The sequence below is a fragment of the Doryrhamphus excisus genome, linkage group LG11, assembly GCF_037039965.1.
Source record: "Doryrhamphus excisus strain RoL-2023G ecotype Guam linkage group LG11, RoL_Dexc_Guam_v1.1, whole genome shotgun sequence".
Taxonomy (NCBI): Eukaryota; Metazoa; Chordata; class Actinopteri; order Syngnathiformes; family Syngnathidae; genus Doryrhamphus; species Doryrhamphus excisus.
The window spans coordinates 19,290,210-19,307,776 of NC_136367.1; the positions used below are offsets into that span (position 1 = coordinate 19,290,210).

Consider the following 17,567-nt stretch of genomic DNA (forward strand, 5'->3'; position numbering starts at 1 on the left):
GGTGGACAGAGGCAGCAATGCAGCGCCATCCATTTTCTATGCCGCCTGTGCTCGGACGAAATGCGTTATGGAAAAACTTAGTTTAATTAAAACTCATAGTGGTAAATGTTTGTATATTTATTTGCTATACCTTTTGAGTGTTAAGTTGACGCGTGATGAGTTTAGTGTTATTGTAAGATGACACTGTTACATTCAGTCACAACCTGCTTTTCCAATGAGTTGACAAGATTGACTCCACAGTATTTAAACAATTGGTAGTGTCTGATAACTTAGCCGTAAATTATCCGCACTGATTTGGGAAGGAAAAAAATAAGAAACCTAAAAAGTACCACTTCCACACTAAATGGGAGGACAACTTTTTTTTTTGCCCTCTCCATTGTGCAAGTAATGTCATGTACGCTAATGTCTCATCAATGAGACCAGAATACTACATATACATTCAATATTCAATATAATAGGAACGCCTGTACATCAATGTACTCCAGCAGTACGCGGAGTTGGCAGAGGGGATACACTAGTTACTATATTAGAATGTTGTTTTTGGGCAAGCCTGACAGGATATAGACGGATGAAAAAGCAAACCCGCTATGCTTATGGAGGCTGATTTGGATTAGCAAAACCAAAGAGTAGTTGTCCGTCTGAGCCAGGATGAACCAAACAAGCAAGGAGATAATAAACACATGGCGGACTTTCTCAGCACCTGCTAAGTTGAGCAAGGACTTAATTGTGACTTTGTTGACGCAAACATGTTTGTGTGATCTTGTTTAATGGCATGTCAAGAAATGTTTGCAGCCAGAGATTAATCACAGGTTATTTATCAGAGCCAGATTCTGATGTGGAGTCGTGAGGAGGTTGTAGTGTGTACAGCAGCGAGGTTTAAGTCCTCACGGATCACACCAAACACAGCTGTCAGACTTACAGCACATAACAAAAAAGGCAGAGGATCTGTGCAAAATCAACGGCATAAAAATTTGTAGAAAATCTTCCGCTCGTCACTTGAACTCATCATGTCATTCTTATACAGTACCTCTGTTTCTCAGACATTGTGTCAATTACAATGCTATCCTTTGGGGCGCAAATGTACTTCATACAAGTGATGGTCGGTTTGGCTTTTTTTTTTAATTTATCCACAACCCTTATGTGCGACACAAACACAATGCTCCATTTAATAATAATTTCATAATGTGACCTACATATTAACCAATCATTGTTATTTTTAACATTATTTTTATCTTTAATTCTGTTTTTAATGTCTAACTTTCTATATCTGACTGCTGTGCCCCGCCCCGCTTTTACTCATGTTTTAACTGTGTATTAACCACTGAATGTTGTATTTTGGTGTGTCTTCTATTTTATTTACTTGCTTTATTCAACTCCATTCCTCTGTAAAGTGTCTTTGAGTATTTTGAAAAGCGCTATACAAATAAAATGTATTATTATTATTATTATTATTTTGAGTTTGGAACATTTTTTTGAGGTGTTTTAGATGTGTCCCATTGTGTGCATTAATTAGCAGCCTCTTTTTTTTTTTTTTTTTTTTAGCTCTTTTTATATCTTTAGAATGCACAGAAAAGATAACACACATAAAGATTGTGGATGATGGTCCCAGTTCTCTTCGGTCAATTCCCTTCTCGCTTTTTGTTGATTTTGTTGTTGCTTAAATTCAATTATTACCAAAGCACATGTCTAATGTAAAACTATAATTACATGTGCAAGTAAACAGTCAAAATCCACGCTGAGCTGCCTAAAAACATCAAACCAAGACATCTTACAAAGTGATCTTTTGTACCACTTTTTATCCCCCCCCATCATTTAACTGTTGTTTGCTCACTCGGAAAAACAAGATAATCCTGCAGGCCTGCAGATTAGACAGAGAGCTGCAAACTCATCTAGCTGCAGGGATTGTTTAAATACATTTTAGGGGGCGACATCCTCCATTTGGTGTTGCGCTGTTTTGGTGTTACTTGACCCCAGCTTAAGTATTTAAGGCAAACATTGTCGTGTGACTTAACGGCAAGTTCATTAAAGCTTGAGCTGTTTACTTTTAATCAACGGCAAGAAGTTGTACATCAAGCATTACAAAAGATCCATCGTGGAGGACTTTTTTTTGTGTGTGGGCTGCAACTGTATTCATATGAAAAATGATGATATTCACTTTAGGGTAAGATTCGGCATATGGAAAGTAAAGCTGTGGTTTACTTACATCAAATAATCGTTCGATGTACACTTCCTCATTGACCTTCTCCCGCAGCATGTCCTGGGAGTGACGGACAAAGGTCACATAACCGTCAGCTACATCCATTCCGGGCTTCTACAGAGGCAGGAAGGAGGAAACAGTGTTAGTGCAATAATAATGCAAATCTGCCACATAAGGTAACATTTACGATTTATAAGCAACTACTTTTTTCGTAAACTTTGAACCCTGCAGCCTCTGCGACCTCTACAACTAATCACAAAGAGCGAATCACATGATATTGTTATTTTAACAGTGTAACAACATAACAATCTGACTCACTGTGTCATCTTACAAAGAACACTAAACTCATTACACAGCAACTTAACACTCAAATAGTATACACAACAAAATATATGAATACGAGTTTAAATGGAAACCCCCCCCCCCAATGATTTCAAAGTCTTCCCACACTGCATTCCGTCTGAGCAACGGCACTGCAGTGATGTCAGCCTCCCTCTGGACAGAGTTGGACAGAGGCAGCAATGCAGTGCCATCCATTTTCTATGTTGCTTGTGCTCGGACGACATGCGTTACGGGAAAACTTTAAAATAGTTTAATTAAAACTCATAGTGGTAAATGTTTGTATACTTATTTGCTATACCTTTTGAGCGTTAAGTTGACGTGTGATGAGTTTAGTGTTATTGTTATTGTAAGATGACACTGTTACATTCAGTCACGACCTGCTTTTGCAATGAATTGACAAGATTGACTCCACAGTATTTAAACGATTGGTAGTGTCTGATAACTTAGCCGCAGGGTTCAAAGTTCAAGAAAAAAGTAGCGTCTTATACCCCAGGAATTACGAGACCCAATCCAATTCAAGCTGGATTGTCCAGTTTTATTGACGAGGAGGATGTAGTGGAAAATGATGCCCGGACGGCCCCGTGTTTGATTGACTTGGGAGTGTGAGTTTGGCTGCCAAACAACTCTTGCAGTCTGGCCATGTGCAAAGTGAACTCGGCCTCAGTGGAGTTTACCAGGGACAGCAGATTGTGAGGGGGACTTGCCACTCTGACTTCTAAAATATTAAAATATTCACTGTGGACGACTTCTTTCACAAAAAATGTAGCTTTTCAAACCTTTATTTTCATCAGCAAAAATAAAAAAAAAGGTAAAGAAACTCCATTAACACACTTGCAATGGCGATGGCGGCGTGTAAATGAATACCCTTTTTTACCAGTGTATTTCCAGATTTGTACGTGAGGGACATAATTAGCATGCTGGACTGGGAAGTGCGACCCCTGCCAGCATAAGCGATGCCTCGTCACATTCACTGACAAGCCATTCATTTGAAATTTGTCATGTGTTGGCAGCTAATAAAGCTCGGATGCGCACACACTCGCACACACACACACCGCTGACACACTCCCAAACACACGCCACCGCAACCGCCACTCTGACAGCAGAATGGGAATGTGTTGTACAACATGGGCTCACAATGTACACGCCGCACGGAGCGAGGCACGAGGCAGGCTGGCTGTCGGTGTCTGTCCGCATGAATATAAATGGACACCGGAAACAACAAACACGGGGACGTATCAACACCGTCTGGATTACGACTCCGCAAATGAAAGCTTGGTCAAATATTCACTGGCGTCAACAATATGCACCGCCATGGGACAAACGCGAATTTTTGAGTTTTATTCGTGACAGCTGCTGCATGAAAACCTGACAGTCGGACTTTACCATCTTCCTCCATATTTAAGAGTACAGGTTTTGCATGATTGTTTTTTTTTTCTTGAAAATTTTCTAGAAAAAAAACTAACTGTGCACCCTCACATTTAAGCTCGCATTTTTATGATTGACTAAATTTTGCCCGTCGGGCTGCACCATGTTCTAGTGGTTAGCGTGCACACCTCACTGCTAGGAGACCCGAGTTCAATTCCACCCTGTGTGGAGTTTTCTGTGTGGGTTTTCTCCGGGTACTCCGGTTTCCTCCCACATTCCAAAAACATGCTAGGTTAAGTAGCGACTCCAAATTGTTCATAGGTATGAATGTGAGTGTGAATGGTTGTTTGTCTATATGTGCACTGTGATTGGCTGGCCACTAGTCCAGGGTGTACCCCGCCTCTCGCCCGAAGACAGCTGGGATAGGCTCCAGCACCCCCCGCGACCCTCGTGAGGATAAGCGGTAGAAAATGAATTAATACATTAATTTTGCCCGGCATCCACAATACTAAAGATATAAAGGTATAAAAACAGATAAAAAGAGACAGTTTTTTTGGAACACGCCTCTTACGCCTACAAAGCCCGCTATTAAAACACCTCCAACTTACTGTACTTGCTGTATATTTACAAAATGTTGCCATATAAGGATTACCGGAACTTCTTTCCTGGGTGCATTGATTTCACATAGCGACATAGAATGTGTTTACTTTTCCAAACTCAAAAACAAAACAACAGCAGCAGTTGCGGCATCTCCGAAATGTAGCGTTACCTTTCGCTCGTGGCGTTTGTGCGGGGAAGCTAGTCGCTAAATGGCTAGTAGCGGTGTGGCTAGGTGTCACTACGCCAGTAATGTAATTCTTCGGTGTAACAATGTTAAAGAGGACCTATCATGCTCTTTTGGGTCCTTTGTATTGAGGTGCCCGCACAGAGAGCTTTCTCGCTCTTCCAGAATCTGCACCTATCCCAGCTGTATTTTCTTTGATGTCCAAAACTGTGTGTTTTAATTTATTCCACACACGAACTATGAAGAGATGGCAAACATAAATAAAACAACTATTATAATAATGATAGTGTCAATGCAAATGTGTTAGGAGAACAATAAAAATGACCAAATGAGGGTCGTTTGTTCCATAGCGTACATAAAACAACACAAATAGGAAATACAAATACAGAACATGTACTTACAGGCACGTCCACGTACTTTGAGGCAGCTTTCACCTTGTCATAAAGGGGAGAGATACGGGAAGCAAACAGTGAGGATTCCGGCTATGATATCACAGCTTGTCCAGCTTGCAGTTGAATCCATTTTTGTTCATCTGCCAGCAGAGACTGCATGTGATGGTTTCAAGTGCAAACGTGTACAATCACATAGAGTTCATACGGGTCGTTCTGCATCATTCTACGTGTGGAAGAGGAGCGCTGATCACCAGTAAAAAGTCATATTTCAGATCATTAGTAAAGCCGATCCTGTTCTCACTCTCTTTGACACTTGAAGGCAACACTGTAGTTCATTTGAGAATTCCAGCACGACTGAGGTGTCCTCTCTCAGGAAGGTTGGCGGAATCACAGTTTGTGAGGTCTGACACCCTTTAGCAATCAGAGATATGCAAAGGATGAAGTTGTTTCGAATTGAAAGTTTGTCAAATGGCAAAGCAGGTGATTTAACGCGCCAAATTCCACATGTCTGAAAGGAGTAGGAAGAAGCAGAGCTTATTCGGTCCTAACCTGTCTTTGTTTCACATGCTCCCTATGCATAGCAGCATAGCATTTCTTTGTGGTTAGCATAGCATTTCTTTGTGGTTAGGATCGTATTTCTTTGTGGTTAGCATAGCATTTATTTATGGTTAGCACAGTATTTCTTTGTGGTTAGCATAGCATTTCTTTGTGGTTAGGATAACAGTTTTTTGGTGTTAGCATAGTATTTCTTTGTGGTTAGCCTAGCAGTTCTTTTTGGTTAGCATAGTATTTCTTTGTGGTTAGCATAACATTTCTTTGTGTTTAGCATAGCATTTCTTTCTGGTTAGGATAGCATTTCTTTGTGGTTAGCATAGCATTTCTTTATGGTTAGGATAGTATTTCTTTGTGGTTAGCATAGAATTTCTTTGTGGGTAGCGCAGCAGTTTTTTGGGGGTTAGCATAGTATTTCTTTGTGGTTAGCATAACATTTCTTTGTGTTTAGCATAGCATTTCTTTCTGGTTAGGATAGCATTTCTTTGTGGTTAGCATAGCATTTCTTTGTGGTTAGCATAGCATTTCTTTATGGTTAGGATAGTATTTCTTTGTGGTTAGCATAGAATTTCTTTGTGGTTAGCATAGCAGTTCTTTTTGGTTAGCATAGTATTTCTTTGTGGCTAGCATAACATTTCTTTGTGTTTAGCATAGCATTTCTTTGTGGTTAGGATAGTATTTCTTTGTGGTTAGCATAGAATTTCTTTGTGGTTAGCGCAGCAGTTTTTTGGGGGTTAGCATAGTATTTCTTTGTGGTTAGCCTAGCAGTTCTTTTTGGTTAGCATAGTATTTCTTTGTGGTTAGCCTAGCAGTTCTTTTTGGTTAGCATAGTATTTCTTTGTGGTTAGCATAACATTTCTTTGTGTTTAGCATAGCATTTCTTTGTGGTTAGGATAGCATTTCTTTGTGGTTAGCATAGCATTTCTTTGTGGTTAGCATAGCATTTCTTTGTGGTTGGGATTGTATTTTTTTGTGGTCAAAACAGTAGTTCTTTGTTGTTAACATAGTATTTTCGTGGTTGGCATAGTATTTCTTTGTGGTTAGCATTGTAGTTCTTTGTGGTTGGTTAGCAAAGTATTTTATGTGTTTGGCATCATATTTGTCTGCGCTTCACAATTCTTCTTCCTTACACATTGTAAAAATCAGCAGCTTGTTCTTGAAAATCTTGAAGTTTTAGCTGTATGAAAGTTTACCAGGTGAACAAATTGTAATAATTGTGATGTTAGGAATAGAGGGTTTGTATGTTCCCTACAAATGGGGTGCTCAATAATCGGGTTTTCAGTACTTTGTATCCAATATTGTTTGAAGAGTCACAATGGACACTAATGCTGCAACATTTTCTCTGTTCAGTGAACCAAGACAGTTACAAAGTGTAAAAATCAACTTACTGTGAAAGAAAGAAAAGAAGAAAATAGCGTTCCTTCGTCGTATCTGGAGAGCTTTGCTAATACACTTTCCAGAATGACCACAAACTGAAAGAGTTGCAGAAAACATGTTTCGATCAGTGCTATGTGTCTATGGAAAATAATACATTCTATTTTCATTTTATTTTATTAACACAAAACTTAACTTGGTATTAACTTGGCTTTTACACTGTTGGATCTTAAGGAGGTTGTAAGTAGTAAGAAATAAATCCATTGGGTATTTTACCTTTGCTACCAGCAGCGTTATCATCTCCTTCACTGTCTCCTCAATGAGAAAGTCAATTTGGGAATGGTATTGTCTCTACGGAAAAAGGATATCATACAATACAAATATTACTTACTACCATCCATACTTGAAATCTAAGTACTGTCAATACTAAATATGGTGCTTACATCTTCAAATCCTCAGCTCCAAATACATCATCATTCATCTGAACTCATTGTTATATATTTATTTTTCATCCTAGAGAAGAGGTGTCCAGCGAGGGCCACATACGGAAAAATGAAAGGATGCAAGGACCACTTCGATATTTTGTCAAGCAACACGTACTGCAGATATGCTTAGAGGTATTTACATATATAAGCCTGTCACGATAATTCAAAAAACAAGTCAGTATCGCACCGATATGAGGGGATGATCACATCATAACCGATAAATCCGACAACATTTAAAAGGTTTGCAAGAGACCTCCATGGCGTATGCACAGCTGCTCTGAGCGTATGCCCCAATATAGTGCACCTTATTGGGCCACAGCATGTGTCTCCCTCCCTTCTATACTCTGGTTCTCCCGATAGTAGTGATGTGTTATAGGAATGTCAGGATATTTGATGAGGACAAATCAACAGGTACAGTTGGTCAATCCTAATTTGTTCTTACCTCCAGGTGTGCACAAACACCTGTTAAATATAATAAAAAAAATAAATAAATATATGTATATATAAAATCTGTATTTGTTTTAAAAAAGATAAAGTGCATACTAAGTTGAGATCTAAAAAAAAGTTGTAAATTTATTAGTATGGTTGAATAATGAGGAAAAATATTGTAATTTTAATAGCAAAAAAGTTGAAATATTAAAGAAAAAATATGTTATTTTTTTAAAACAGAAAGTAGAAAATATATAATTGACCTCATCAAAGAAAGTGCTTGATCTGTGTGATTAAGCAACTCATTCGGCATTTTAACAGAATTCACAAGCGTTCATAATAAGGGTGCCAGATTCAAAAGTCAAACAATTTAACAATACATGACTAAATTGTCAACACTTTAACTATTACACCTTGTCTGTATAAAATAACAACTTAAAGAGACATAAGACAGTCAAAATGCATCATTTTAACTACAGCAAAGCATGCTGGGAAGGTTTCCAGTATGTGACCCTCAACGGACACCGTTGTGAGTGAATAAAAAAGAAGTGAATCTAAGTGAAATGCTATGAAAAATGTATTGAAGTGGAGAATATGGAATGGTTGGAATCCTTGACACAGGTGGAACCCTTTTGTTACGCCTTGTAGAACCAACGGAACACAAGTCAGTCAAGACCGAGTAATAATCCATTTGTTGTCGGTAATTGGTATGACTCTCTGAGATGTCTCACTTCCACGCCAAGTATATTCAGCACTATCCACACATACGCTAATGAAATCCAAACAATTCAAGGGGAGGAAGACACACCACTAATTATACATTGGGGAAGACGAGGGTGTGATTACAATTGAATTTGCGGCCACACTCACCCAGTCTCTTACAAACTTTCACAAGACAAAGACGAAGAAAGAAGAAAAAAAGGCAACTGAGAAACAGAAAGAAGGAGGTGACACGGCATGTGTCATATTATTTGAATAATATCAGAGGATAAAAAAGCTGCAAATGAAAACTGAGAATGATATCTGTCAATAACATTCATATTGTTTTCACCGTATCGTGAATCATCTTCTCCTACTCCTACCGTATCCCAAATGTTATTTACATCTGACTCATTCAAAATCTGGCTTTTGGATTCAACTAGTTCAGGGGTGGGCAAACTACGGCCCGGGGGCCACATCCGGCCCGCCAAGTGCTTGAATACGGCCCGCCTGTTCTTTCCAAAGTATTTCATTTAAACTCAACATACAACCTGACATCAAGGCTTGAGCCTTAATAATATAATTAATATAATATTATTAATTATTGACATGATTAATTATTGACATTAATAATTAATAATAATATTAAATAAAATAATAATTATTATTAATAATATAAATTATTATTAATAATAATACTAAATAAAAATATTGAATGATAATAATAATAATTATTATTATTATTATAATTGTTATTATAATACATTTAATTTATAACACACTTTACATCAAATAAATAATCTCAAAGTGCACATATAGCAGATTGCAAGACAAAAAATAAATAAATAAAATAAAATATACATGTAAAAATTGACCGTTGCGTGTAAAATATTATATAGTCTGGCCCCCCCGTCAATGTTGTTAAATCAATGCGGCCCACAAGTCAAAAAGTTTGCCCACCCCTGAACTAGTTCAAGGAAAACTGCACTTTTTGGGGATTTTTGCCCATCATCCATAATCCACACATATCGTACATTCATAATAACATGTAATACTTACAATAGTTTGCTGTATTGCGATCATTTTAACCATTAGCAGGATTATTTCACATAGCAACATAGAAAGGAACGCTACACCTGAAGCTAGCTGCCTTTTTAGGTGTTTTTAGATCTTCAGGACCCATATCAAGATTGTGGATGATGGGCAAAATTTTCAAAAGAATGCAGTTTTCCTTTAAGGAACACAGAACACGCTATTTCTTTTCTGCTGTCCTCATCAACTGGAACTTTGGGGAAACATTTCAGAGAAGCGGTGCTTATCGTTTTCAGCCTCACCTCTTGATCCAGGTCCACGGCGCACAGCTTGGCAGACTGAGCTTTGGCATCCACCATGACGTTAAACATGGTGCAGATCGACTGTGGCACTCGGAAGTCTGTGGCCCGACTGCTCCTCTGAAGCTTGGCCTCGAATGCTGCACGGGTTCTTCAGCAAAGACGGTAAGATCCAGGACCTCAGTCTCAGATACTACGTACATCGAATGTCAGGACTCCCTTGAAGAAACACGTCCTCCTTACCTTTTTATACAGGATTCAATCATGTCGCTGGACATCAGTTTGAGTCGGGTCTCCAGGTGTTTGCCAAACTCCTCCTCCGGCCAGTGAAGATCTCGGATAAAGGTCTGCAGAGCATCCAACTTCCAAAACAGATCCTCTGATGTCCCTGAGCCGTTGCTTTAAGGACGAGAGGTTAGAGTTTACTCTTTCTAAAGTCATCATATCCATGTAATCATGTGACGTTGATTGGGGGTGGGAGGGTACACATGAGGGTATCCTTGCTATTATTATCATTTGATAAACTCCATCTGAATTTCGCGGCTTCACTCGATCACAGTCTTTTAAAAATATATTAATTATTAATCATGCTGTTTCGTCATGCTAAAATGCCATTTTCAATCATAAAAATAGCAAAATAAACAAAATACAAATATAAGGCATTGAAAAGACGCATTCAAAGACACAAGCTACTCTTGCGGCCGTATCCCACCACAAGGTAAAACGTCACTTCCTGTCCACACCACCACCAGTCTGATTTTCTTTCATTGCAGGTTTGAATTATGCGACAACAGGCACAATAATCCCCAAGGGAACATATTTATAGTAATACACACAAGCACAAGTCTTATTTACGTCTTAATTGGCTTATTTACTCTTATTATGTCCACTATTTTGAGTAATACGAGTGTAAAGGTGACTATAGGGGTGTTAGTTCATGTCTAAAGGGCTCTAGTAATGCTAACAACCATATTTATGTGGTCACAAACAGGTTGTCCATGTTTAAATATTCCATTTATGAATAAGGAATCCCACTTTGCAGAAATTCACTCATCACGGTCGGAATGCGGAACCAATTAACCGCGTTGCTTCCACTTTTCCAAATAAAACGCTTAACGTTCCGACTATTTTTAGACAGTAAAGACAGTATGTGGGAGTCGGGCATCGGCAAACAGGAACAACAAATGTGGGAAAGCTGGGGGAAGGAATAATTTGTTAACATGATCACAATTTACAGTACGTATGAGACAAACATGAAAATAAATATTTCTTAAAACAACAACAACAACAACAGAGGGCGCCAGCTTTGGGAAAGAAAGATATGGAAAGGTTCATCTTCCTTACAACGTCAACTTCAGATCAGTTCGGGACATGTTTCATGTCAGGGCACAAATGTGGCTTTACGGTGTGTATAAATGTCACAAATGTGCAAAATTTCCCTGGTAAGTCATTGCATATTTCAAGTGGTAATTCAATTCAATCATTTTTTTGTGTTGGAGCCACATATATGCCAAAGATGTGTACATGTCTCCGACTACAGGAGGCAAAGTACACACTCTGAGTCATCGTTAGACGTCATCCAGTCGGGTGGAGAAAAGATGGGCATTTGTGAGAGGTTAACACTGGCTACTGTTAGATTTGGTACTTTGGGCATTTGGAGGTTGACGTTTGGCAGAGCGCCTGCTCTACTCCTGTGGAGAGAAACAGTACAATCAATACATTTAGTGGTAATACTTCATCATATTGTAATCACAATATCGGGGGGGGGGGGGTCGCTCAGCTGATGTGCATTTCAGGTTCATTTACAGCATATGTTCATTTTCCAGTTTCCAGTTCATTTTTCCGTTCGTCAGTAATCAATGTAGGACAAAGCTAAGTTTCAGGTAAATATCAGCTCCCAACAAAAAACAGGAGAAAACGAGCTTTTGTGAAAAGACACAAGAAAGGCATAATTTTCACTTTTGGAATTTGGAATGGTGGCTCCACGGTGCAGGAGTGGTTAGCGTGCAGACCTCAAAGCTAGGAGACCAGTGTTCAATCCCACCCTCGGCCATCTCTGTGTGGAGTTTGCATGCAAAACCGTGCATGGCACCGTGCAACGACATTTAACTTGATGGTGGCCATGCTTCTCAACCAATTTTGATTAAATTGTTTGTCCGAGCCATGAAGATGTTTGTTCACTGGTGAGGTCTGTATTCGATTCCCATATTAACACATTCAATACCATTTATATATTAATATATAATAATATACTCCCAAACCTCCGATTCCAACAACGTATTTATTCTTTTACGTTTTTTGTGCAAAATGGTTTCCTCCGGGCTGCACGGCAGTCGAGTGGTTAGTGCGCAGACCTCACAGCTAGGAGACCCGAGTTCAATCCCACCCTCGGCCATCTCTACGTGGAGTTTGCATGTTCTCCCCGTGCATGCGTGGGTTTTCTCCGGGTACTCCGGTTTCCTCCCACATTCCAAAAAAATGCTAGGTTAATTAATTGGCGTAGGTATGAATGTGAGTGTGAATGGTTGTTTGTCTATATGTGCCCTGTGATTGGCTGGCCACCAGTCCAGGGTGTTTGCCCGAAGACAGCTGGGATAGGCTCCAGCACACCGCGACCCTCATGAGGATAAGCGGTAGAAAATGAAAGGAACATTTGGAATGGAACTTTTTTCCCTACAATGCCTAAGTTCTACTTGCTCTTATAAATGCTCTTCTGCCACCTTGTGGCCGTTTTTATGCTTTAAAATTGATCTGAAGTGAAATTCATCACCTCTTTCTGCCTCTGGCACAAAAAATTAAACATAAATAACATATAACTAACTAACAATAAGTAAATAAATTGCCCTTACTTGACGGGTTCCCACGATTCCCTTTCAAAGCCTCTATGAATCGACTGGGCAATGGATGATTCCATCAGGTCCACATAGCGCACCACCAGGGGGGCGTACAGGTCTTGGAGGTGTTTGTGGAACTTCCCGTTGCAGAGGTTATCTGTTTTGAGACAACAATGAATGCATCATTAAGCAATTTGTTGTAATATTTCATGCTTGAATTGAATGCAATCCACCAGTAGGAGACTAGGAGTAGGAGTGGATGGTAAGGTTGCCATTTTTTTTTGGCCTAGCGCTTTGCTAGCTGTGACTAAGTTCCTGAGGTGTTTGTTGAAGGCTATTTGTCAGTACACACCTATATTTACATCTTAAATTGTAGTATTTCATTTCATAGCATGCCTCCAGAAGTGTATGTGTATGTTACATTTGGGGTGTGAAGGTGATTCTAGGGGTGTTATTTCATGTCTACAGGGCTCTAATCATGTTATAAATCATATTTAGAAAGTCCCAAACAGGTTTTCTATGCTCTAACAACAAACATATTCAATTTATTGACGTTTATTACAAATCAATTAACGCCTATAAACAAAAAATAACTGTATTATTCTTAACACTGTTCTTCACAGTGTCTGATTCTGATACCCACTGAAGGCCCGGGTACCAGATGCATCGCCCACCTCTGCCATGTCTAAATCCAGACCGGTCGCACAAACTTCTCCCTTTCTCTGCCAGCTTCCAACTGGTAAAAAGGCAACACTGACAAAGACCACAGGAGATAAAATGGAGGCCAGTGTGTGCTAATGCGATGCCTCACGGCTCCACGCGGCGCTCTCTCTCTTTGTTTTTCTCTCCCCCTCTGAGCATGTGTGTGTTTGTGTGTGTTGGCACGGGAGTCAAGGTCAGCCATACACAGTAGGTGCAATTTTTGTTGTGTTCCCTGATTGCCGCGCTCCCAATTAGCCACTTCGGCGGCTGTTGTCCACTTGGATGTGTTGCGTGTCCAGGAGTGTGTTTGCAGGGCTCGCCGCGCCGCCAAAGCCGCTGCTTTGGACCTCATTAACTCGTCCAGCGGCAAGCGGATTTGGGCGCGTGTCTGGTGCTGAGGCTATTTACTGCTACATAAGTGCACCGCTGGAGGGCACCGGAGCGGGTGACCTTCCTTCCGTGTCTTCATAATGCAGCTTGTGTGTGGTGTCAATTGGAGGGGGGGGGGGGGGTAGCATCTTCTAGAAAGAATACAACCTGCCATAAAGTCATAAAGCAGCCAGATGTGTAAAAAATTGAAGATTTTCAAGAGGTGCCAATCATAGAACATCACTTTTACGCTATAGGAGATCTTCACATTAAGAAAAATGGATTGCTCCTATTCTATGAAACCCATTCATATCTTGGAAACTATGATGAAAAATCTATTTTAATGACCGAATTACTAGCAGAATAATAACTCCACTGTTTGTATTCACTGTGCCTGCTGCTACGCCGCTACGCTCACTTAGCCGTACAAAGAGGGGCCAATTTGATGACACGGCCAACTGAGCGTCAAATGTGTAATGATATCTGTTCAGATGAATAAGTCAACGAGGCTCTGACTTCTCCTTGACTCCCGATTGACGACGACAAAAGGGGGAAGCGTTCCCCGGGGACAGTTAGCACCCTACTGATTGAGTCAGGATTGTGAAGAGTGGAGTGTATCCTTTACAGGACAACGGACAGCGCCGGTGGTCCTGAGGGCAAGAATGCAGTTCATTATGGACATTTCTGCCATGCGGCAACCATTGTCCAAATGGGACCCATTATCTTCACACACACACACACACACATTTTACGTGATTTTTAGGTACGTTTTACCCACAATGCAACATAAATCTCACTCTAGACACACACAGTGGATATAACAAACACAAGATACTCGCTATCTAGTAGCTGTCAAAAATATGAAAACAGAGGCAGCTAAGAATGCATGAAAAGGAACGCAACTATTCCTCAGATAAAAAATAATGTGACGCAATGTGGTGAAAAAAAGGAATAATAGGTGCGTAAAGATAAATATAGGGGTGTTAGTTCATGTCTACAGGGCTCTATGCTCTATTTACAAAAACATTCCCTTCATTAATATTGAGTCCTACTTCATGGAAATTCACTTTTGCCGTTGAGTTTGTTGCTCTTATGAGCAGGTTCGATACCATTATTATTACCAATCTGCAGTGCATCTTTTATTGTTATTATTATTAATAATAAATGCAAACGAAAATTCTGCTACGTGGAATTCTCGCTCCTTCTGCGTCCCCGCTAAGCCACGTGTGAACCTGCCGAACCAATATCCAAGCACGTACAGCTACTCCAGTCCACCATGCTCAATGTTCAAGCCCCCCTGCCCCCCCCCCCCCACACACACACACTTACAGTCCATCCTCAGGAAGTCATTGAGCAGCTGAAAGAGGGGGAAACTGTCCCAGCTGTCTGGAGGCTGAACTTCAAGAGCTGCGTCCATGTCAGCCGAGTAAAGACACAAGAAGGTCTCGGCGTGTTCCACCATCAGGTCTGACCACCACGCGAAGGCCTGGAGATCGAGAAGAGAGGAAGACAAGTGCAGGCGGTTGATGTCAAGAGGTACAGAAATATGTTATTTTTTTATTTCTCTACTGTGTAATTGAGTTTTAACGAGTTCTTATCTTCTGGGAGGAAGCCACGCTTGAGCATGGACAACCGCATTTCCAGTAGTCGTAGTGGAGGAAGCCCTAAGGAGCCATCATGTTTTCTCATCCACATCAAGCTGTCAACACAATGTTGAACGTAACCACGGGCTAACGAGGTAAGTGGGGGGGGTTCCTTCGGGAGTCATTGCCGTATAATCACGAGCTACGTTTCAAGTGGTGCGCTGGCGCACTTACACTTTGCATTTTGAATGCACGAGTGTGGAGACGGCAGAATGCAGTGCACTGGACGCTCCACTTGACACGCTCACAGTCACCATCTTGGCTACGTAGCGGAAGAGGAGGGACTAACGTAAAGAGTTGCAATTTACCAAAAAAGGAGATAAGATGAGGGAGCACATAACAGTAATGGATTTGCTTTATATGATTCCAATCATTTTTTTTAAGAATATCTACATTTCCTGATTGAAAACATTGCAACATTGCACTTTGTAATGTTTTTATGTAAACTGAGATCATTGTTCTTGCTAAAATACAGAGATAATTAATACATAGTTAATACATAATTAGTTGCAAAATTGTGCATGTCAACCTGCAACGACATTTAACTTAATGGTGGCCATTCTTCTCAACCCATTTTGATCAAATTGTTTGTCCGAGCCATGAAGATGTTTGTTCACTGGTGAGGTCTGTATTCGATTCCCATATTAACTCATTCAATCGCATTTATACATTAATATAATCCCGAACCCCCGATTCCAACAACGTATTTATACTTCTTTTACGTTTTTTGTGCGAAATGGTTTCCTCCGGGCTGCACGGCGGTCGAGTGGTTAGCGTGCAGACCTCACAGCTAGGAGACCCAAGTTCGATTCCACCCTCTGCATGCGTGGATTTTCTCCGGTTTCCTCCCACATTCCAAAAACATGCTAGGTTAATTGGCGACTCCGAATTGTCCATAGGTATGAATGTGAGTGTGAATGGTTGTTTGTCTATATGTGCCCTGTGATTGGCTGGCCACCTGTCCAGCGTGTACCCCGGGATATGCTCCAGCACCCCGAGCGACCCTTGGGAGGATAAGCGGCAGAAAATGAATGAATGAATTTTAGTTGGGAACTGATATTTCCCTGAAACTTACCCATGTTCTAATGGTAATGGTTTCAGGGTTTCTGTGTTGTGATTTTTGCCATATTGGAGAACAAATTATGAATAGTAGTGAGTAGTCCAAGTATTTGATGTTAGCATAATGGTACAAGTGCAACACATTGAAGTACTCTTGCTGTGTTTGTACTGTACATACACAGAAATAGAATGGTTGTCTATTGACAGGAGCGGCACACATCAGTACTGTTTACAGCTAACTACTCTAAACTATGGTAACCTTTGTGTGTGTGTGTGTCTCCATACTGACCTCAGCATGGTGTTCCTCATTCTGCTGCAGCACCTCGATCACCAGCTCGGCCAAGCGAATGGTGTCCTCCAGTTTTTTTGCAGGAGTGGCGAGTCGGCCAACATTCTCTGCAGCAAAAATAAAGTCCAAATATAGAGTCTAATCTAAAAGTGTTAACTTAAAGTGAACCGTATTTATACCCTAGGGTAGGATGCATGCGATATGATGCATGGGGAAAGAACACACCCTCTCGGAACATCAAGAAATATAACATTGACAGAAGTATGCAACATGCACGTTATCCTGCCTACTGCCAAACACTAGAAAATATAAGATAAGATCTGTGACATTTTGGTTAAAATAGCATCAAAAGTGATTCTTACATATTCTGTACATGTGTACATGATTGTAGAGTCTACCCGTCCTAATAGGTGCAACTAGTGTGGCAGAAGAGTGAAGGCAACATCCAGATAAAACATGTATTAATGAGGGATGCAAACAGCAACATTCAACACTCATCATGCAGTAATGTTGGGATCAGATCTTGTTGTGTTACCTGGTTCGTGTCTTTAACGACTTGGCGCCGTGAAATTATTTATCTGATCGAGCAAACTTGACCAATTGTACAAATGATTCCATTCCAAAAGATCATTTCTGCCTGCCTTAAAAGGGCATCGTTATCATGTGCAGTGAGTGGAATGAGATTATACCATGGCTTAGATATACAAAGATAAAAAATGTG

The 17,567-nt window shown here is 40.3% G+C and overlaps 1 protein-coding gene across 13 annotated transcripts in view; it reads right to left on the reverse strand.

Moving 5' to 3' along the window:
• Positions 1–17,567, reverse strand: part of cadpsa (Ca2+-dependent activator protein for secretion a) — an 81,546-nt gene that overhangs the window by 20,470 nt on the left and 43,509 nt on the right. For 3 of the 13 annotated variants that reach the window (XM_058065699.2, XM_078794394.1, XM_058065719.2), the window contains 11 exons: positions 16,847–16,953; positions 15,185–15,341; positions 12,800–12,941; positions 11,507–11,641; positions 10,194–10,349; positions 9,954–10,101; positions 8,791–8,805; positions 7,283–7,357; positions 7,020–7,104; positions 5,090–5,127; positions 2,204–2,311 (listed from right to left, as the gene is read on the reverse strand). In XM_058065699.2, coding sequence (XP_057921682.2) covers positions 2,204–2,311; positions 5,090–5,127; positions 7,020–7,104; positions 7,283–7,357; positions 8,791–8,805; positions 9,954–10,101; positions 10,194–10,349; positions 11,507–11,641; positions 12,800–12,941; positions 15,185–15,341; positions 16,847–16,953 — 1,166 coding nt within the window. The remainder of the gene's footprint in view (positions 1–2,203; positions 2,312–5,089; positions 5,128–7,019; positions 7,105–7,282; positions 7,358–8,790; positions 8,806–9,953; positions 10,102–10,193; positions 10,350–11,506; positions 11,642–12,799; positions 12,942–15,184; positions 15,342–16,846; positions 16,954–17,567) is intronic. The other 10 variants (XM_058065709.2, XM_058065775.2, XM_078794397.1 and 7 more) reach the window with 5 other exon arrangements.